Genomic DNA, 23,683 nt, shown 5'->3' on the forward strand with positions numbered 1-23,683 from the left:
CTTATTTCCAGGCACGAGGACTGGACCTGTCCCGAGTAAGAACCTGTGTGGTTGTGGCAGAAGAACGTCCCCGAATTGCCCTTACACAGTCTTTCTCAAAGCTCTTTAAGGACTTGGGACTCCACCCACGGGCTGTTAGCACTTCCTTTGGCTGTAGAGTGAACCTGGCAATTTGCTTACAGGTAAGTTAATTGAAACCAGTAAGTACTGTGTCAGAAGAGTGAGCCTCAATGACAGGTGCACAGTGCAGACCTGTTGTGAATTTTCCTTGGGCAGGTGCTTACCAGCATTAGATGCATTTCTTTTCATCACATAAATGTGATTGTTACACACTTGTTTCTTTTTCTGTTTTTAATTGGAGACTGCATGTATAGCCATTATTCACAGCACTTACTCTGCCCTGTCATGCTTTAACTTTGACACAACAGTAGCTCTTGGCCAAAATTGGGCTGTTAGACTTTTATTTCAAAAATTACATTCAAGAAAATCATCTGTCTGTGGTTTTCAACTTTGCTTATGCTATGACCCTTTAATACAGTTCCTCATGCTATGGTGATCTCCAACCAAAAAAATTACTTCATTGCTTCTTTATAACTGTAATCTTGCTACTGTTATGAGTCACAATATAAATATCTGATATACAGAATATCTGATATGCAACCTTTATGAAAGGGTCATCTGTCGCCCAAAGGGTCAAGACCCACAGGTTGAGAATCACTGATCTATGTGGATTCATGTGTAGGCAGTAATTTCTGGAGGGAAAATTTCATTATGTTGAGCAGGTCTGGGAAGTTGCTGCTGCCATAGCAACACAGAAACAAAAAGACTACATTTCTATGAAATAGCTAGGAGGGAGGCAGCTCTCCAAAAGAAGCCTGGCACTGACCATGGCAAAGGAAATGGTGGTGGTTTTTCTTTTCTTCATTAGTCCACTTCTTGGTTCCCTTCACTATTCCTTTCCTTTTTTTATACACTCACCTGTGAAGGCTTGGAGATGCAAGATTAAGATTGCCAGAGAAGAGTAAATGAGCACCCTCTTTGAGTGCTTCCTGTCTGTGCTTAGCAGTCCTCAATGGAGTGCAAGGTGTTCCCTGAGCACACAGCAGAAGATGAACTCCGCAGTTGCAGGAGAGCAAGTGACTATCAGTCCCTACCTATACCTCTTTTCCTTTGTACTCACTGTCCCTACCATTGATACTCCCAAAGAGGGCTGCTGCAGTCTGCTTCTGGGTGAACCTCAGAACATTCTTGTCCATGTTAGATGCTTGGATTTAGCCATTATGCAAAGGGGCAAATACACACGGGCACCTCTGAGGAGATTAAAACAGAAAGTAGCTACAAACAGCTTGTGAAAAATTACTTTGTAAGTGTTCCCTGTTGCCTTCTTTCTTCCTTTCAAATTGGTTGTATACTTTTTTAAAAAAATGGAAATACTAAGTAAGTAAATTCCACTCAAAATCCAAATTCAATCTTCTCCTATTTTTGGAAAGTCTTTTTTCTTATATGAATTTACCTTGTGTTTTTTTTAGTGTTCAAGTTTTTATATTTTCTCCTATAGCAAAATGTAATAAATGTGAAGGATGGGGTGTGTGTGTGTGTGTGTGTGTGTGTGTGTGTGTATGTATGTGTGTGTACAATGGAGTATGCTTTAGCCACAAAGACTAATGAAATTACATCATTTTCAGGATGTGCATAAAATTGGAGATCATTATATTAAAATTAAACTAACCAGTTTTACAAAAACAAATATTAAGTATTTCCTCTCATATGTAGAATCTAATTTTGATTTTTTTTTTCCTACAAAAAGGGGCATAAAAATAGAATGAAGTCATTTTTGGAGGGAAGAGATAGCAAGAGGGGGAGAGGATCAAGAAGGAGTGAAACGGGTGAATGTGATAAAGTATATTGTTTACATGTATGAAAAGGTCAATATTATTCTGTCCAGATAGCTAGTAACAAAAATGTACACCTATTGAGTATAAGGAAAGGAACTTCATCTCAAGAAAGAGTACTTAGGTCATATTATTTGACCAGTTTGCTGATGTTCTCCAAGGAAAGAATAAAATCCAATTTTATTTATTTATTTATTTATTTATTTATTTATTATTTATTTTTTATTTTTTGGTTTTTCGAGACAGGGTGACAGGCTCTAAAATCCAATTTTATCTAGAAACAAAATCAATTATTTTCCTATTATCATTTATTGGTTATCATACATGATTAACTATGATTTGTACTAGGAGTAGGAGGCACAAAAATCTACCTATTACAGGGATGTGTAGCAGTAGCACAATGGGAGACCTCTACCTCCTGTTTGTGATGGCACATTATTGAGCAGAACAACCATGAGAGAGGGTGTTGGTGGGAGCAGGATCTTGACCACAGTAATGCTCACAAATGAGGGGAGGGGAAGCTGCAAAGGGATTCCCCATTAGCATTAATTACTGCAACAGAAGGGAAAGCTCTGTAGCTCTTTACTTTATAAAACTGAAAATTTTCAGATAAAGGCATGCAGTAAACATATTTATTAATTCCCTAGTCTTTCATTTTTATCTGTCCACCTAGATGTACAGTGTTTTAAGATGTCTTACAGAGAATGAAGGTAGTGTGTATATCGTTGCCCTGAAGTGTCTGGCTTATGAGCCACTACATGACTTCTTCCATAAGTGATAAATAATTGCTGAAGAGAGGAAAGTCTTCAGTGGAGCTGCCTGCAAGTTCTGTAGGTAGTTCTGGGAATGTTACATTGGAAAGTCATCGCCCATGATGAGGTGGACTTTCTGGTGATGCAGTTGCCTAAGCCATCCATTCTCCTGTAAGTGACTCCTCACCTGAGTTCCTTTAAGTAAATCCAATAAACTCATTGATTCAGAAAGCTAAACTTGGAATCAGTTCATTGGGCATTTGTTTGTGTCCTTTTGGGTGTAAATAGACATTTGTTCATGTCTTCCCTGGAGAAGTTATAGGACATAGAGTTAACATATTAATTCCAAAACTTAAATGTGTGTATACATGTGTACACACAGAGTTATAGTTTTCCCTTAAATAGGTTAATTACTTGAAATGAAACATTGTGTAAGATCCAGACACGTGAGGTATCCTTGCTTCCTATGCACCTGGCACCTAATGGTTATCTGATAAATATATTGAAAAAATGTTGAGCAAGTGAAGTGTTAATTTTATAATGGGAGATAGTAATGTATTTTTACTTTCTTTAAAAAAAAAAAACCTCATAAGTATGGCTAACTAACTTGAACTTCATCATCACCAATAGGCCTTGTTTGTGGATCTTGGAAAAATTTTCAAGCATTTTTATACTTTTTCATTTTTCCATGTCTTCATTTAATTTTTAGCTAGATTTTCCTTTTACAAATGTAATTTACTATTAAGTTAGAAATATCAAAGTGTCTGATAGTAGAAATTAAAGTAAATGATACAAAAGGAAAACAGCCCTGCCGTCTCTTGTCAAGGACCATTGGGACCAGATTTTGCTACAGAATTAACTTTTGTAGGGCTGAGCAGGTAGCTTTTAGGTAGCGTGGCATTTATAGTATGTAAATTCTTGGGCTTTGTACCCTGCATGTAAACAAGCATGGTGGTGCACACCTGTAATCCCAGCTCTTGAGTAAAGTGGGCCGAAGATGAGACACTCAAGATCATCATTGGACACTAGTGTGCTGCGATCAGTTTAGGATGTATTTATAATTTAAAAGCATTTTTTTTATTTTAAAAAAAGTTATTGTCTTTTTGAAAAGTAACAAGAGATGTACCATTCTGGTACTTTCCAGAAGGCTGTGTCGCGGGGCAGCGACTCATAAGTTCTCATACATTTAAGCCTCTATACCTCAGAAAAGGTGGTCCATCTATGCTCTTGGTTTCTGCCACCCAAGGTAAAATTTACCAGAAACTAACCAGTGATAAAGTTCTTTCCCTTGGGGTATATTTCTTATTGTCAGTGAGATGAACAGTCAACACATAGATCTTTTTATTCTTTCCAGAAAGTGTGAGTATCTTTTGTTATTGAAAAGGATAAAAGAACAGTGACTTGGTCAAAGGCAGGTACTTTAGGGTGGGTGATCACAGAAGGTTTTGGACAGATGTCAGTTTGCAACATACATCATATTCACAAAACGATGGAGCTATAAAAACTATCTAGGTGATAGTAAAGGAGTAAAGGGTGGTGCAGAAGCTCTAGGGAAGGCCTGTTCACTGGATATTCATGTTCTGTTATTTTATAAAATTAAAAATTATCTGACGAGGCTACTGAACAAAGAAAGCCCATAAAGCACATAGTTTGGAGGGCAGAAATCTTTATCTTCATCCCCATAGTATTTTCTCTAGAACAAGACACAGTGTGAAATAAGGTGTAAGAAAGATCAATGTGCAAAATGAAGCATAAAAAGCTAAGATATTCTGGAAGTTTTCCCACTTTTTTCCTAAATGTTAGAGATGGTGAGAAAACTAAGGCTTCTCTTTGGAAGACCAAAATCACCAGTGCACATAATATTAGCACATCAGTGGGAACGTGTGCTGTCAGTCGATGGTTGTTTCTGATCACCATACATCCACCCCATCAGTGGATAATCAGCTAGTTACAATGACGAGATTTGATCTCTCTAAGACAGTAGTTAAGCAGGCTTGAAAGGGAGCCTCAACCATGTGAATTTGGGCTTTAAAAAGTCTGCTCCTTCAAATGGGACTGATTTCACCTTGAGTTCTTTATCTGGAGTGGAGACATTGTTTTTTTCCTTTTTCCTTTTTTTTTTCCTTTAAAGAAAAAACATGTCGTGTAGGTTGTCTAAAAATAAAGTGCATTTAAATTCACTTAAAAAAAAAGTGCTCCTTGGGAAATGCTTTGTAAAATTAATGATGTCATTTTGGGGGGATTTCCTAGCCTTTTAGGCTTTTATATGCTTTATAGATTTGAATTTTTTTTTAAACTACAGAACTAAAAAGCCTGAATAGTGACTTGAATACTCAAAGATGAAATCATGCTTTTTTCCCCCCTCTAGTGCTGAACAGACACTGATAAATACCATTTAAAATATATCTGAAGGGGCTGGAGAGATGACAGTTTTTTAAATGCTTGTTTTGCAAGTATCTGAGTTCAAATCCAGAACCCACATTAAAAAGGAATCTAGGCTAGGTAATACATACTTATAATCCCAACACCAAAGAAGTAAAACCCCAGAGAATCTTAGGGTCTTGCTGGCCAGCCAGCCTAGTCTAGTTGGCAAATTCCAAGCCAGTGTAATTCTTATGCTATTTGTAAGAAAAGTGGACAGTATCTGAGAAAGAATACTTCAGGTTGTCCTGTGGTTTCAACAAGCCTATCTCTAATTGCATACACATATATACAAATATATCAGATACCATGCCATTTTAAAGTTTAAAAGGGAGCCAAAGAAATGACTAGGTGGATAAAGATGCTTTCTTACTGTCAAGACTGGTGGACTGAGTTTAATCTCTAGGAACCATGTGGTGGAAGGAGAGAACTCTCACAGGTTGTCCTCTGATCTTTACCCATGCACCATGGTACATGTATTCAGCATTCTCCCACACTGTACACGATAAGTGAATGTAATTTTAAAAATTAAACTTTAAAAGGAATAAATTATGGGTCTGTCTTTATTTTACAAGCATCTTCTTCACCCAGCTATTTTCAGTACCCAGCCTCACATATCTCTACCCATGGTCAGTCCTATGTTGAACAACCTTCTCTTCTGTGGAGTTCATCCATGCCTTTGCTTGCTCATACTTTTATCTGCAATGTTTTTGCCTAAAACTGGCTGTTCACCATCTGCATAGCAGAGGCTCTGTCCCCTTCCTGGTCCCTTCTGAAACCTTTCAGACTCCATAGGTTCAAGGGCCTTCATTCCTCTTCCTTTTATTCTCCACACTTTCTGTCATGTCTTCTGTAAGCAGTTGTGCTGGGGAACAGCTTCACTAATGACCTTCTTTAGGATTCAACACACTCTCATATACACTGATGCTGTCATTTCTGAGCAGGAATTACATTGTATTAGCTAAATGAATACTTGCTTGACCACAGCTTAGTGTCCCATCTAAAAAACATAGCACTTCTGAGTTTCTCCAAAATTCACTCGTAGTGTGATTCCTCATCAAGTGTATTGTTCTTACAAGTGAAAATGGCCATTTAGGCTTTGCTCGGTAAGAACATGCAGAAGCAGGCAGACAGACAGACAGACAAAATGGGGAGTGTTATTAACATTTTGGACCTTTTTATTAGGACAGCTTCTAGTTAGATCCTCCCATATTCATGATGGATAAAGTTTTATCATTGGTTTTTATGATGAGAGAAAAGCTAGAGAGGTTAAAAAAAAAGCTAGAGAGGTTAAGTAGACTTTGCTAACTGGCAGAGCTATGAAATAAAAACAAAGAAATCTATAAAAATGAGTCATTTATAATTTTTATGAATGGTATTTCTTAGAATCTTGAGCTATAAAAATGGTTTAAATTTGATTTATTGAGTTTATGATGAATATAGATACTGTAAAAAAACAAATTATCTCTTTAGTTTTTAATTAGCTTTAGCATTAATTTCCCTCCCTCCTTCCCTCCTTTCTTTCCTCCCTCCCTCTTCTTCCTTCCTTCCTTTATTTCTTTCTTTCAAGACAGGGTTTTAGTATATAGCCCTGGCTTTCCCTGAACTCTCTATGTAGACCAAACTGGCCTCTGGGTACTAGGATTAAAGGCGTGGGCCACTATTCCCAACTTAACATCAGTTTCTTTTTTTTTTTTTTTTTGGTTTTTCGAGATAGGGTTTCTCTGTGGCTTTGGAGCCTGTCCTGGAACTAGCTCTGTAGACTAGGCTGGTCTCGAACACCCGGCCCCTTAACATCAGTTTCTATAGGACCATTAAACAGTGTCATTGTTTATTAACCTATGCTGGGAACAATTTTCCATAGCATTGACTGCTATTTAAAGCAGAGAAACTATCCACATTAGCTATGTAACATGAAAATTAGCATTCTCTTTTCATTAAAGGAAGAGAAAGGAAAATAATGCTTTCCATCTCCCTACGGAGACCTCAGTTGTTTTCTCATTATGGGGCAAAAATAAAAGAAACTTAAATATGAATGCTGGCTTTTTATTACATAGGATAAGATGAGTTATTTGAGAGGAAAGCTTGTCTATAAATAACTCTGTGGAATTAAATCAATGTAATAGTTCTAGTCAACCTTAAAACTTGAGATTTGAAACTTGAAACTCCCACAGAGAAGGAGAAATACAGTCATCACAATGATAGAAATAAGAGTCATTGATCATTAAAGAGAACAAAGTGAAATGCTCAAAGGGCAGTATAACTTGCTCAGCATAAAACAAATAGATATAATAAGAGTTTAATTAATTTGAACTTTGAAGCCACTTGTTTTCCTCTGCCATGTTCTTAGATGAGAGAAGTTAAAAATAAAGTGTTGTCAGAAATTTTTGTGTGTTCTGGGGAGTTAGTCACTGTCAGCTACAACTTTCTTGCCATCTTCTGCTGTATGTTGTCCTTGGTAATTAAGTCTCTGATCTGAGATTACAGAACCTGGATCCTCCATCACTTGATTTGTTCTTTGTTACAGTCAAGAAAATTTCCTGGGTTTCAGACTATGCTTTGAACCAAGAATCCAGGACCCAAGCTTGTCATTTAAGATCAGCGAGAACAGCAAAGCTGCACCACTCTCCAGTCTGAGCAATTGCATGTTGCTTACCAGCCCTTGAAAAGGAAGCCTTCACTGGGCATGTTTTCCTACAGGCTCAGAGTGAGGAAGTTAGGTCTGGTGTTGATATGGTCTTTTCAGAAGACTCAGCTCAAAGCAAAAACAGATAGTATATAAATAAATGAGCCATGTTCCAGTAAAATATTTCAAAACCGAGCAAGATGGTCTTTGGTCCCTGTGAATCTCATTCCACTTACCAGTTTGACAGCTAATAGCACAGCCTGACAGATGACAGTACAGTGAATCAGCTAGATTTTCACTGTCTTTTGCCCAGACTGTCCCACCTCCACTCTCCCTAAAAATTTAAACTATTTTTAAATTTGTTTTTGTTTTTGTTTTGAGGCAGGGTCTGATGTAGCCCAGGCTGATGTCAAACTCCGTGTGTAAAGAGAAAGGAGCAAATATATAGTGTAAGAGCCTGGTACTTGATAACTTTATACTTCAAATGTACCTCTGATGCTTTTCTTTTACTAATCTTATGAATAGGATGGGGTACCATAATTGTAAAGACTTATCTTCACTGTCATAATGAGAAAATTATTTAAGGAGCTAAAAAGGTGACTCAGAGATTAAGAGCACTTACTGCTCTTGAAGAAGACCTAAATTTGGTTCTCAGAACCTGTGTCCTCCACTAGTGTCTACATTCACAGGCGCAGACACATGCACACACATAATTTAAAATAGAATACATCTTTTAAAAAAAGTTTCAATGAAGTCAGTAGATTCAACTAATGAAATATATAACTAATCCAATGAACCATTAAGATATATGCTTGCAAGTGCCATAGGAAAGAGGAAACTCAAAGCACCATAAAGTCACTGTTGAGACATGCTATCTACTTTTCTGATAAAGATACTGCCACAATTAACATGCCATGATCTGTCCTCTACTTCTCTTTTGTGCTCTGTGGATATGTTGACATCTTTTCAGTTTTTCCCACCTTTAACAGTATAGTATGGTTAATTTTAATGGTTTCCATATTTGACATTGTTTTGATCTTGTTATTACTTTGTTCCTTGCTTTCTGCATTCTCTTTCCCTACCCCATCCCTCCTTTTTCTTCATCCCATTCTAAATTGTTGTGTTCTTTTGTGTGTGTCTCTCCTATGTGTGTCCTTTGTGTTTTGTGTCTATTGGCCTGTTGTCTTTTCCTTTTTTCTTGTCCCCACCCTCCTGCTGCTTGTAGCCCCACCGGCTGTGGACACTGGCCGAGCAGGTAGGGGACTTTTTTGTTCATCCCACCAGTTCATACCCATCTCCTTACCTCCTGCGTTTCTAGCCTCCAACATTGGAACATGCTGGAAGTGCGATGCAGAAATGGACACGTGTTCTACAGGTCTGTGGCAGAGGCACCACCTAGGGTAGATTGGGTCTACTTCCATTTCCCACCATTGTCCACCTTTCAGGACTTGTTTTATGCCTTGCTTGTTTAATTGACCACCTATGGTTTTGAGTCTCACATTGTTCACTACATTGGACAGTGTCTCACTACCTGCTCCTCTATAACACAGATCCATTGAATGATTACAAGGTAGAAAGAATATTGTTTGTAGGACACTATCACTATAAGCATACAAGTCTTACTTGCATGTGTTTTGTTTTCTCCTGCTCTCAGTGGTGGGACCCCATTGACTACTATCACAGAGTATTAGAACAAAAAAGTAATGATTTGTTTTGTCTTAGGTAGGGTCTTACTATGTAACCCTAGTTTGCCTGGAACTTAAAAAATACCTACCTGCTTCTGCCCCTGCTTCCTGAGCACTGGGATGAAAGGCATGCACTATCATGCCAGCAAAGCTATTATTTATTCTTACATTTAAACATACTTGTGGTGCAAAATTGAGATTCTTTCTTAAAGAAATATAGTACAATTTGTGTAAATTCTGAAGGGCTTAACTTCTCCCACCCCTTTCACAAATCTCTAGTATTTGCCATAGTTTTTGTTCAACCTCAGTATTGCATTGCTTTAACACTAAATGTAAAATATTATGTCATTTCAGTAATAATAGCGAGCAGAGGCCATTGGTCAGAAGTCAGTCCCATATATTTTTAGAAGATATTTGTGATGCCAAGATGAGATTTTTGGACTGCTATGTTAAATGAAAACAGCTCAGAGTACTTACTACTCAGCTGACTTTGGGAAACATAGAACCTCCCTGACTTATGTCACAGACAAAAATAGCCTTCTGAGATTGGAGGCACAAGCAGGACTAAAAGGAACAAAATAATTATCTCTTGTATCTTCCTCCTCAATCTGTCAGCTCCTGTCACGCTTCTGCTTCAGTATCTGAAGGTCTAAAAATAGCCTTTCTGAATGCATATTGTGAAAAATTCTTAGCAAGATGCTTCATATCTTTGACAGACCACTTCTGCAGCCAAACATTTTCTAGTAAAACAAGTTGTACCCCCCTTCTTACTATATATGCATAAATAGGGTCAAACTTTTTGAAGGGCCAGTGTGATCCTAAAATGTTCCTTTGGGAATTTAGATGATCAAACCAGATGTTTTACCAGTTAGTAGGGTGTATAAACATATCTTCTTTCCCTGAAAACAGGTTAACCATACCCTGTTGTTGTTTATAGGGGACATCAGGACCTGACCCTACCACTGTCTATGTTGACATGAGAGCCCTGAGACATGACAGGTATGAGTTCTCTCCTCTTTCTCCATTTCTCCCTTCCTCCCTTTTTGGTGACCTAGTACATATGTGTCCAAGTTAAAAAAAAAGTGAAAGAATTCATGTTTATTTGTTCAACATATCATTATATGAATAAAGTGTATGACAGAGCACATTGGCTCAAACTTTACAGATACAAACTTGGTTTACAAGACCAACGGTGTGACTAGTAGTCTGACATACCTTGCTATTTGGAAGTCATGGCCATCTCAGTCAGGTTCCATTTTACATATCAACATATGTCAGCATTTTTACATGAGAATGTGCTGGGGGAGTATATGCGCTCTTGTGCCATATGTAGGTGTTTCTATGAAAAAAACAGAAGTGAACCTACCTTTTCTGACAAACTGCTGAACAAGATTTTAAAGTGGGGCTATTGGTGTGTGTCATTTGTGTTTTTTGTGTAAGGTATATCTCAGGAAGAGAGGGTAGGGATCACACAAGATTTAATCCTTTGAAGGAACCCCTGCCTCAACTAGAAGATCCTATTGAGATGGCCAAGAGAGAAGGGAAAATTTTGTTATTATTTTACATCAGCGCTTCCCCGTTGAAATGACTGGTGTTCTGCTTGGTGGCGGTAGAAATGCCCCAGTATTGTTGTGGTGTGCAGACATAAACATAGATTGATGTCATAGGTAGTTAGGTTTCTCCCAACCCCAGAGACAGGGTTTTTCTGTAGCTTTGGAGCCTGTCTTGTAACTAGCTCTTATAGACAAGGCTTGCTTAGAACCCACAGAAATCCACCTGCTTCTGCCTTCTGAGTGCTGGGATCAAAGGTGTGTCACCACCACCTGGCGGTTGTTAGGTTTTACGTGAATGTGTTACTGTACACCAGGCGTGTTTACCCTGTATTTTCTAGAAGTTCACTCATCTATCAACACTATAATATATAGGGGAAAAACCAAAAATGGTTGTGTGGTTAGGGGGTGAGAGCTGGAAAGCAGCATGTACCCCTGCCTGACCTAGTAAGTAGTTGAAACTCTTCAGGAACAGGAATCAGTATCTCTGCAAACTGAGAAGAGGTCCAAATTTGGTGATCAGGTAAAAAATGCAACACTTAGGAGACCAGGGTAGTCACCACTCCTATTTCCACAAGGCTGTATGCATCATTAGCTAATATTAGCCCGTATCTGAAACCATTTTTGTTTGGTGCAATTTGCCATTAAAAGTGATATGCTGTTATGTAGTTGATAGAGTCAGGGACACTGCCCACATCCTGCAGTACCTGGAACAAGTGCTAAAGTATCAGCAACACCAAACAGAAGCCAATAACACTCTTGTTGATGGCCTGCCTGCCCTTTATAGTGCTCTGGGAGACTCTCACAAATCACAGATAATTAGAGGCATTGTCATTAAAGCCCTTTACGTAAAGGCTAGGGACCAATGAAAATTATTTTCCCCTCAGCACTGTCCCCCACTGAATCAGGTTCTGGATGGTCAGAGTTCAATCTAGAGTGTTTAAAAACTCAGAACCAGCATTGGGACAATTGAATAACTCATTCCAGGTTCATAGGCATGAAGGTCTCCAAGTGATGGCTTTGCATCTGAAAACAAATCCATTTAATTGTAAACCTTACTTGGACAATGTCTTGTTTGTACAGCTTGCTCAATGAGTACCTGTGCTAATGACCCTTTAGCAGTTCTGCCTTTGGCCTGGTTCCTCAAATACAAGAACAACAGACTTCTCAGTGCAGAATGGTTGGATGTCCTCTTGTGTTATGAGTACCTTAGCAATCAGAGAAATCCACAAGTTTGGATTTTGAAGTTTTCTTTTGGCAAAAGACAGAATGTCTCAAGAACTGTCTTTATCTATTATTATTTTTTTTTTTTTTTGGTTTTTCGAGACAGGGTTTCTCTGTGGTTTTGGAGCCAGTAGCTCTTGTAGACCAGGTTGGTCTCGAACTCACAGAGATCCGCCTGCCTCTGCCTCCCAAGTGCTGGGATTAAAGGCGTGCGCCACCACCGCCCGGCCGTTAATTTTATCTATTATATTTATCTATCTTTTTAACCCATCATTTGTTTTCTTACGATAAATCTCCTTACTGAGAAGGGCAGGGTGTAGAGAAAGTGCTATGAAATTGTGGTCTGCATGGTATATATTGATTAAGTAATCTATGTTCGGTATCAGATCAGCACTGTCCTCCTGGAAAGAGCAGGAGGACTGTGTCAAAGATGAGCCCTTTGTCATCAACTAATTCTGTAATCTTGACCAAGACCTTATGATTGACACTTGTCCTAATTTCAAATCAGTAGTCTTTCCTGCCTAGGCTGCTTTGCTCATATTAAAATAATTAGAAACAGACATGATAGTGAGTTGTGTACTGGAAATTGCTCAAGGGTTATGTATCATTAAACTCACTGGATAATGTCATCACTTGTGATGATCAGGAATGATGTTGCCCTTGATGGACTGCTGGACCACAGCTCCTCCTACATGGAATACCTTAGACTAAGGGGCTGTGTCTGAGCAGTCCCCAGACCTCATATCAGCGTGGTGGACTGTGCTTAAGGACCTTCTAAGAGCTTGGGTATGATATAGTGCAGTTTCCCTGAAATAACCTGCTTAGTTCTCTTCTCTATCAGAGAAAATTTGAGGACTATTCCTCAGCCCCCAGAATATCTCCTGAGATCTTACCCTTCTACCTTCATTTAGGTCTGCCTCAGGCCTTTTCAGTCTACTTTTTCTGTTAGATGTACCTGCTTCTCTTGCTCTATGCTGGCAACTCTTTTCCACATCCTGAGACTGAAATACTTCTAAGACTCTGCAACTCACTTTCCTTATATTTCTACTGTGGGTATGTGTGCATGTCTGTACATATACATGTTTGTATATGTACTTGTGCAAATGAGAATCTTATGTGAATACACACGTGGAAGGCCAGAGAATAGCTTGGGATGCCATTACTCAGGTTATATTCACCTTTGTTTCGTTGGTTGGTTTTGGTTGGTTGGTTGGTTGGTTGGTTGGTTGGTTGGTTGGTTGGTTGGTTGGTTGGTTGGTTTTGGCTAAAGTATCACTCACTGAACTTACCACATTTGCTCTACTGGCTGGACAGTGAGTTCCAGGGATACTCCTGCCTCCACCTCCCAGCGTTGGAAGTATTATAATTGCTTATTATCATGACCAGTTCTTAATATTTGTTCTGCAGATAAAACTTGGGTTTATTAAATGAGTTATCTCCTCAGATCCATCCTCCACTGTATTTTTCAATAGATAGACATTCACCATGTACCTGCTTTGTCCACTTGAGTCCATCTGCCTAGGGCCTTTTTCCTTGACCTACTACATAAAATCTCAGTATCATTTTCATCTTTCATTCATCTGTCAGTGAAGGTCCACCTTCCTGACATCCAGACACACTGACAGCCTCATCTGCATTTTTGGGGTTCCCCATGGCTTCCCCCAAGGATATTTTTCTTGTAACCTTATGAGAAACTGAGTCCATCATTCTCAGCTAAAATGCAATCTCCTCTACATTGAAGCCACCTCTTCCAAGAAGGAAATAATGACCCATGTTTTACATCTTTAGCATTGTCTTTGACCTTGATCAATATATGTAAAATATACATTGTATAGCATCTCCTGTGATATAGGGACCCTGGGATTGGACAAGGCCAAGTCTAGATCTCCTCCTTATTTATGACCCTGGGATAGGGTATTAGCTTTAGGCTTTCAATTTCCCTGTATTTAGGATGGGAACAGTAAAATGAGTCTTTGCAGGTACCTGTAATAGCTGGGGTTTGTGGGGGGAGACAATAACTCTGATGTTCTTAGGGTAAGTTGAAACATGCTGGGAGCCTTGGGCAGAGAGAAGGTAGAAATTCTAGTAGTAAAGTAAATCTTCCCTACATGCACAATACCCAAACATGCTACCCTCAGAGAAAACCCAATGCCAATAGCTGGAAGGCAGTGAGATAAGAGAGCTGTTAAAAATGTTATTCTTTCATTTTTCTGATGTTCCTATAAAAGTAGGCTAGTGGTTTTCTCATTATAGCTAGGTGAGGATCTGTCATAAGGATTAATTACTTTACCTATTGATTTAATGGGACATTCACTTGGGAGTGTCAAGACACCTGCCCAATTATCACTTAATTAGCCTGGGAAAGCTTAGTTTTTCAGTATGCTATGCACTGAGGGAAAGTAGAGAGGACCGGTAGGTGCAAGCTAGCTTAGAGACTGAGATCAAGATCTAAGTAGGTCTGTTCTACGTAAACAAGTGATTAAAAAGAGTTATTAACCGTTTAAGCTTGGTTTTATGTCTCTGTGTTTAATACACATTTTATTCTTGTAGCCCAAATGTTAGGGATTTGGCAATCTGCATTTGTAGCCAGGTTGTCATGGAGAACATTTCTGCCTCACATAATGAAGACACATATTCCTCCAGTTTCCAGAATAAATTTAGTTACTACATATACAAGGGAAAATATTCAGAGGATATTTGAAAGTTATTAATTTTTAAAGGTATTGTTTACTGTGTATTTATTTTAAATGAATAATAATTCAATCTCTTTCAGTTTGATCTTAAGCACTTGAATTGTTCCATCTTTAGGAAAGAAATGTTTCTCAGACATCTGCTGCATGTGCTGGCTTTTTGGGATCCTATTCTCTTTGGATGCATACCTTGCTCAGCCTAGAAGGAGGGCTTTGGACCTTCCACAAAGCAAAGTGCCTTACCTCTCTTAAGATTAGATGGGGATGGAGTGGAAGGGTGTGTGGAGGGATGGGAAGAGAGGAAGGAGTGGGAGTTTGAGTTGGTATTTAAAAAAAAAAATCTAATAAAATTTAAAAAAAGAACTACCATGAAAAAAAATAAACAGTTTTAATGGGCTGTCAGATCCTTACCCAGTATTAGTGCAAAGATCTAGAGTGGAGATTTGTTTGCTTCCATCAGTTCTTGTAAACTGAAGTAATGATTAAAGGGTGTGGTTAGAACAGTATGAATTCTAGGACTGGGGGTTTAGAGCGCTAGCTTAGTTTAGCGTGTGAAAACCCTGTGTTCCATCCCTAGCACTTTATAAACTGGAGGTAGTGGTACATGTAATCATCCTAACACTTGGGAGGAGGAGTTGGGAAGACCGGAAAATCAGCTACATAACAAGTTTGATCAGCCTGGGCTCCATAGGAATCATCTTGGAAGAAAGGCAGAAATGAATGAAATCAAAACATGGATTCTAGACTAATCACTACCCAGTCAATAGGTGGGTGTCAAGATTCCCACAAATAGTGGACAAAGAAAAGGACATCTCAGTGGACTTATGATTGATCAGCAGCAGGATAGGAGGAGCAAGGGTAAAATCAAAGATAATGTTTGTTTGACTGGGGTGTTTCGCTAGCTTGATCCCTGGTGTGCACTGTGTGAGTAGAATGAGTTCTGTATATATGTGTATATGTGTGGTGTGGGTATTCTGCATTGTGCACATAAACTCAAGGGTATTGTGTGTTGAAATTGTAAGAGCTTCTAGGAAGTATGCTATCAATGAGTTGCATATGTATGCCCATGATTGTAAAGAAGGTATTATAAGCAAGTGAGGACTTAAATGTGTGTAAAGGTGTGTTATTGGTTCTCATTGATATATTGGGAATACTGTGTGTTATATGCAAACAGGTATTCCATGTATGTGTGTGCACATACTAATATGAATTTGTACTTCTGCGGTTTATGTGCCAGTATTCCTGCATACTTTTCCAAGTGTATTTCAGGATTCCTTGGGAAGATTTGGGGTATGTTGCCTTGACCACAAGACATTGGTCTGTGGTCTGTTTTTGTGGCCTGTGGTTCTAGCAGATGGGAGCTGGGGCGTCAATAATGCACGTGCTTCTTTGCTGAACAATGACCTCTGAATTGTACACAGGCAGTCACACTACTCTGTATTTTATACCATTCTTAACTTGATTCCTGTGACCTATTGTCTAGAGTGACTGACAGATGCCTTGATATTAGATGAGATTCTTTTTTCATCTTAATTATTAGCTTCTTTTCCTCCTTTATTTCAGTACTGGGTTCTCTTCAGACAGGGAAAGTCTTTAACTCAGTGTTTGAACTTGATGCTAGAATGTGATCACAGGATTGTGATGTTATGTGATTTCTCTGATTAACCAGCACTTGAAAATATACTCTGAAGTATACTTGAAAATCAGATAGCTGTCCCCATGGAGAAAACTAAAGGAAAATTGCCTTTTGTAGAATCTCACTCGTGGGTATTTTGATAAGAATTTCCGTTTTCCTTCCCTGAGGTCAGCCTCAGTCTTCCAGGGAACTTGCTTCCAAACCCTTTCCTTGGTGCTTCATGAAAGCTGTATTGTTCACATTTCTCAATCCTCTTCAAATGTCCCTTGTCCTAGGCATGAATGGAAGAGGAGGCCGCTGCTGGTGGAAACATGCAGCCCAGTGACACGGCTGAGCTCCTCCTAAACAGACCTCAGCCTTTCTAAACGTGGAGCCCTTTCCCACTCTCCAGCTGGCCCACCTCTCCTATAAATCAGTTGTATAAATCTTTTCTAAATGAGAAGTTACTAGTAACAGCCACTAGCCTGTGTAACACAGACACTGTAATTGAGGCCCTGGGTGGGGTTACCATGTTCTGGTTCATTTGCTCCCCCCCCCCCAGTAGGCTGGCAGTGTCGGTAAGTGTTATGGTGAGGAAGTCAGTGCAGAGCTCAGGTCTTCCCTAGGTCTCAACTCAAGAGTTCAGAGTCACTGTGCAGAGCATTAGCATTGGAGTGATGGCAGATCACCATGTTGGTAGTTGTGGGATTCCTCCATTTGTTCAGGAAATTATAGCCTTTTGATGTGTGTTCCATTGCCTCTTCTGGTTGTTTTTCTGTATGTTTGTTTGTTTTCCCCTCCTGTGGCCTTTGCTACATCTTTATTAGTGTGTAGGGATAGAAGTATTGTGTATACTGTATCTTGGAGGGATGTGATGGTAAAGCACATACAGAGAAAATGTCTTGTGGTCTGATGTTGCCCTAACCACAACTTAGCTCGCAGCTCTTTCTTTTCCCAGGTGCAGGTCCAAATTATGGTCCTGTTCAAGTATTTGCAAGCACTCATTTTCCTTTGTTTTGTGTGAATAGAGATTGTCAAAAAAGTCTGGCATGGTGACATGGTTATATTAATAGACCTGAGACCTGAGAAGGCAAAGACAGTAGATCCCTGGCTCTTTCTGGCCAGATAGCCTATCCTATGTAGGAAACTCCAGGTCAATGAAATTGTGTGACTCAAAAAAAAGTTGTTGACCTCTGACTTCCTTTCCTCCCCCTCCACACACACACACACACACACACACACACACACACACACGTCATTCATACATATATAGAAGCACACACACATAAAATTGCCTTGTAGGTAAGTGAACAACATCTAGTCTTTGATTAACTGGTAAGGAAGAAAAATGTGTGGTGAAGATCCCAGAGCCTAAAAGGTAGAACCTTGGAAGTACAATGAGCCACCTCTGGTCATGGTCAGCCAAGGTCTTCTCAACTATTCTCCAAAGTTACCATTAACTATGTTTTAGGCTGAAAACTTCTCCCTTCTGGAAAGGATTTTCACTGTTTCTTCAGTTAGGCACTCTTAGTTTAGCAGGCTACCTGTGGCTACTAAGCCCACAGGCATTGCTTTCCTCAGCATGTTCTCTAAACCCAAGCAGAACTGTACTAACTATAGGCCTAAAATTCATGGCCTGGGCACCCAGCATTTGCTGCTCTTCCTTACCCTTTAAGTGAAGAGGCATTTTTCCAGTTGTTTTTCGGGTGGGGCAAATATGACTCCATCTCCTTTCTCTATGATCACTACAGATGTGTTCATGCCATGCCATTTGTCCTTACCAGGGTATTATTGATTCTGCTATCAGTAGCCCTCTCTGGAACTTCCACCTTTGTCATGGGGTAATAATAAAAATTAACTTAGCTTGATGGCCTACCAAGCCCAAGACATGTAGTAAAGGTGGCCAAAGATAGTGGTGTGGTCCAAAAATCCCATTGAATTGTATGTATTTCCACTTACAGAGTTCGGTTGGTAGAAAGGGGATCTCCTCACAGCTTACCTCTGATGGAGTCTGGAAAAGTAAGTATTGGTAGTGTTAAAATCTTATGCCAGTATAAAGGTAAGTAAGAATGAATGAGGTTTAAAGTGTCAAGAAATATATTCTCTGAAACTATGTGTTACCCCGGGAAAAAAAGCTTTCTTGAAGATAATATTTCAGGGTGGTTTGGCTATATGTGCAAAAAGTCCAGAATAGTGTCTGAACATTGTTATTTTTTAAATAACAAACCTATGCGCACTCAAGCCACTAGAAGCCTGAGTGCTACCTATCTCTCTATGGTCTCTGTCCTAAGGAGGTGCCTAAGTTCTAATATGACTGTTCTAGTTCAGTTATCTGGCCTATGTTCTCAGTCCCAGTCCTAGCTTTTAGGAGGAGAAAAGACTTTCAGAACATTGAGAAGGTTCTTACACTGTCTTATACTTAAATACCATTAGCTACTATTCAGTCACCTGTTCATACCGAATGGAACCAGAGGTTGTGAAGTATTCTATTGATTCTTATTATCCTAGTGGTCTAGCTAAAATCAGCATATCACACGAAAAGGAAAGTATGTGAACAGTGCTTCCCAGTGGCCACCTATTAGTTTAGTTTCTGTCACAGTCAGAGAACTAAAACTATGTTTAAACTTGCATGAACGTTTCCTTTTTTTGCCCTAAATAGCAATCCTTTCTCCATTTGATATAGTTCTTTTGTTAAGTTTATTTTATTTATATATGTATATGTGGTATACATGCCCATGTTCACACACACATGCAGAGGCCATGATATTGGGTGCCTTCCTCTGTCACTCACTCTCTGCCGTATTGCCTTCAGGCAGAGTCTTTATTGAAGTAGAAGGTCATCATGTTTTTGGTTAGGTTGATTAAAAAGAGCTGGGATCCACCCATCTGTAATCCCCAATGCTGGCATTACAGGCATGCACAGCCATGCATAGTTTATGTGGATGTTGGAGATTTAAACTCTTATCCTCATGCTTGCAGGGCAAGTGCCACACTTCTAAAAGAGCTTATGTTGCGGTGGGAATTTTAGAATACATATGTCCATTTCTGCAAGTCCTGTTCCTTCATGAATTGGTGCTCAGGGTAGGAAGGTAATAACCACCATCTCAACACAATCTGTGGGATTGTCAGGTACAGAAACCAGGGTCATCACCCTTCAGGTGCAACCTGACTGCTATAAGATGTCATGAGTTTCTACCACAGAGTGTCTTTCTTTAACTTAACATTCTATAGAATGTTAAATTTTCTGAACCAAAGCAGGCCATATTTGAGATTTTAGAGTAGACCTTTGAGCCCTTTTCTATGTGATACAGTAGAATGTTGCAAGGCTCAATGAATGTTGAAAGGAAGGACTTAGTGTCATTGTCTATAATAAAAGTTGTTTGCCAATAGGAGTGGGTCCCTCGCAGAGGCTCAAAATGCAAGTATAGTAGAGAAGAGTGAATAACAGAACAGATGTAGTCAGAACCCACCAAGTGGGGCTAGGAGTTCACCAAACTTTTACATCCTCTACTGAATCAGTTACCAAGGATCATTTGGAGATTGGTTACTTTTAGTCTACACACATCCCTACAAATTGGCCTCAGCAATCCCCTGAATTCCAGTTGACTCTGGTCTGCCTGCTTCCTTAACCCCCATATGCCAGGTTGTTAAATCAATATGTGCAAATTCCTATTTTGTACATCAGATCATGTGGAATATTTCATCATTTATCCTAGATTTTATTTCATAATTCCTTTGTAAATAGTCAGATCTGAGCATTTATCAGCTTTGAAATATGGTTGAAAATCAGGTTTCATATTTTATTTTATTTATTTTTTAATTTATTTTTTTATTGAAAAAAAAAATTTCCGCCTCCTCCCCGCCTCCCATTTCCCTCCCCCTCCTCCCGCCCCTCTCCCCCTCCCCCCACTCCTCTTCTCCTCCCTCTCCAGCCCCAAGAGCAGTCAGGGTTCCCTGCCCTGTGGAAAGTCCAAGGTCCTCCCCACTCCATCCAGGTCTAGGAAGGTGAACATCCAAACTGTCTAGGCTCCCACAAAGCCAGAACATGAAGTAGGATCGAAACCCGTGCCATTGTCCTTGGCCTCTCATCAGCTCTCATTGTCTGCCATGTTCAGAGAGTCCGGTTTTATTCCATGCTTTTTCAGTCACAGTCCAGCTGGCCTTGGTGAGCTCCCAATAGATCAGACCCACTGTCTCAGTGGGTGGGTGCACCCCTCGTGGTCCTGCCTTCCTTGCTCATGTTCTCCCTCCTTCTGCTCCTCGTTAGGACCTTGGGAGCTCAGTCCGGTGCTCCAGTGTGGGTCTCTGTCTCTATCTCCATCCATCGCTAGATGAAGGTTCTATGGTGATATGCAAGATATTCATCAGTATGGCTATAGGATAGGGTCATTTCAGGTTCCCTATCCTCAGCTGCCCAAGGAAATAACTGGGGACATTGCCCTGGCACCAGGTAGCCACTCCAGGTTCAAGTCTCTTGCCAACCCTTAGGTGGCTCCCTTAACTAAGATATGTGCTTCCCTGCTCACCTATCCAACCTTTCTTTTTTTTTTTTATTCTTTTTTAATTAAAATTTCCACCTGCTCCCCGTTTCCCATTTCCCTCCCCTCCTCCCAAATATTGCCCCCTCCCCCCACTCCCCTCCCCCTATCCCCACGCCTCTTCTCCTCCCCCCACACCATTCCCCCTCCCTCTCGATACTGAAGAGCAGTCCAAATTCTCTGCCCTGCGGGAAGACGAAGGTCTTCTATCTACGTCCAGGAAGGTGAGCGTCTAAACAGGCTAAGCTCCCACAAAGCCAGTTCATGTATTAGGATCGAAACCTAGTGCCATTGTCCTTGGCTTCTCATCTGCCTTCATTGTCCGCCATGCTCAGAGAGTCCAGAATCAACCCATGCTTATTCAGTCCCAGATCCGCTGGCCTTGGTGGGCTCCCAATAAATCAGTTCCACTGTCACAGTGGGTGGGTGCATCCCTCGTGGTCCTGATTTCCTTGCTCATGTTCTCCCTCCTTCTGCTCCTCATTTGGACCTTAAGAGCTCAGACCGTTGCTCCAAATTGAGACTCTGTCTCTACCTCGATCCATCGCCAGATGAAGGTTCTAAGGTGATATGCAAGATATTCATCAGTATAGGATAGGGTCATTTCAGGTTCCCTCTCCTTAGTTGCCCAAGGTACCAGCTGGGAACATATTCCTAGACACCTGCGAACCCCTCAAGAGTCAAGTCTCTTGCCAACCCTAAGATGGCTCCCTTAGATAGGATATATACTTCGCTGCTCCCGTATCCACCCTTCCTATATCCCAACCATCCCAATCCCCCGAGCTCCTCCCATCCTCCCCTTCTCATGTTTCTCATCCCATTTCCCCTTTGCCCCATGCCACCTCACCCGCAAGTTCCCAGTTTTTGCCCTGCAATCTTGTCTACTTCCCCTCTCCATGCGGATGACTATATGATTTTCTTTGGGTTCACTTTCATATTTAACTTCTCTAGGATCACAAATTATATGCTTAATGTCTTTTATTTATGGCTAGAAACCGATTATGAGTGAGTACATCCCATGTTCCTCTTTTTGGGTCTGGGATACCTCACTCAGGATAGTGTTTTCTATTTCCATCCATTTGCACGCAAAATTCGAGAAGTCATTGTTTTTTACTGCTGAGTAGTACTCTAATATGTATATATTCCACATTTTCTTCATCCATTCCTCCATTGAAGGGCATCTAGGTTGTTTCCAGGTTTTGGCTATTACAAACAATGCTGCTATGAACATAGTTGAACAGATACTTTTGTCATATGATAGGGCATCTCTTGGGTATATTCCCAATAGTGGTATTACTGGATCTTGGGGTAGGTTGATCCCAAATTTCCTGAGAAATCGCCACACTGATTTCCAAAGTGGTTGCACAAGTTTGCATTCCCACCAGCAATGAATGAGTGTGCCTCTTTCTCCACAACCTCGCCAGCAAAGGCTATCATTGGTGTTTTTGATTTTGGCCATTCTGACAGGTGTAAGATGGTATCTCAAAGTTGTTTTAATTTGCATTTCCCTTATTGCTAAGGAGGTTGAGCATGACCTTAAGTGTCTTTTGGCCATTTGAATTTCTTCTGTTGAGAATTCTCTGTTCAGATCAGTGCCCCATTTTTTTATTGGGTTCATTAGCATTTTAAAGTCTAGTTTCTTGAGTTCTTTATATATTTTGGAGATCAGACCTTTGTCTGTTGCAGGGTTCAAGTTCCCCACATCCTCTCCTTCACACTTTTCTCTCCCCATCTCCCCTTACCCCCATCCCACCCCACCCCCAAGATTCCAATTTTTTGCCCGTCAATCTTGTCTACTTCCCATAGCCAGGAGGATAACTATATGTTTTTCCTTGGGCTCACCCTCTTATTTAGCTTCAGGTTTCATATTTTAAAGTCCTTCTGCCCAGACTGTAGAGTCATAGAGCATTGACAGCAAGAACATCTTTTGATAATGGCGCATGCTTTAACTTTATGCCACAATGCTCTCTAATGGTCTTTGGAAAGAAAATGGCCACTTGACATTTAGGCAAGGTTGCCATGGGAACGTGTATGATACCTGCCTACCTTTTTAGCCACAATCAAAAATTGTCTTCTCTCAAACAGATACTTCCTGGAGTCCGGATCATTATTGCCAATCCAGAAACTAAAGGCCCACTGGGAGACTCACACCTTGGAGAGGTAAGTTATGGAAAGTCTTCTGGGAAATGTTTCCTCCCACATCAAACCTCTGAGCCTGTATGTGCTTTGATACTTACTGTCATCCACAGCTCATGCTACTCACATGAGGCAAGTCATGGTGGCCAAAAAAGAGCTGGAAATGTGCTTTACAGCTTCAGTCATTCCTGCAAGGCTCAATATTATAGAGTGGCATTCACCTAAGGACATAGAAGACACTGTCAACGGAGAATTTCAAAAGCACAGCAAATTTGACCTCTGCAGACTCACTCTGGAGAATGTTCTCATGAGCCTTCTCTATTTCTAAGATCTCCTTCCTCAGGAAATTATTGAAAACTTCAGAGTAAACAGATCTACACCTAGCATGACATCCACACAACTCAAAAGTCCACAGAATAGAAAAGTAGTAGTTAGATAGGTGTTTTAGACAGTGGCACTTTATACTGCTTATGATGAAATCCCACCCACTGTGGTTCCCTGCCATTTGGTCCCCACCATGCTGTGGCAAGGTATGGCTGGAAAGAAATCTCCAT

The 23,683-nt window shown here is 40.1% G+C and overlaps 1 protein-coding gene across 6 annotated transcripts in view; it reads left to right on the forward strand.

Annotated features, from left to right (window-relative positions):
• Dip2c (disco interacting protein 2 homolog C) overlaps positions 1-23,683 on the forward strand; it is a 359,742-nt gene that overhangs the window by 325,594 nt on the left and 10,465 nt on the right. For 3 of the 6 annotated variants that reach the window (XM_057787245.1, XM_057787246.1, XM_057787249.1), the window contains 5 exons: positions 12-182; positions 8,917-8,946; positions 10,314-10,375; positions 18,417-18,474; positions 23,079-23,153. In XM_057787245.1, the coding sequence (XP_057643228.1) occupies positions 12-182; positions 8,917-8,946; positions 10,314-10,375; positions 18,417-18,474; positions 23,079-23,153 (396 nt within the window). The remainder of the gene's footprint in view (positions 1-11; positions 183-8,916; positions 8,947-10,313; positions 10,376-18,416; positions 18,475-23,078; positions 23,154-23,683) is intronic. The other 3 variants (XM_057787247.1, XM_057787248.1, XM_057787250.1) reach the window with 1 other exon arrangement.

This window comes from Chionomys nivalis, chromosome 13, assembly GCF_950005125.1.
Source record: "Chionomys nivalis chromosome 13, mChiNiv1.1, whole genome shotgun sequence".
Classification (NCBI taxonomy): Eukaryota; Metazoa; Chordata; class Mammalia; order Rodentia; family Cricetidae; genus Chionomys; species Chionomys nivalis.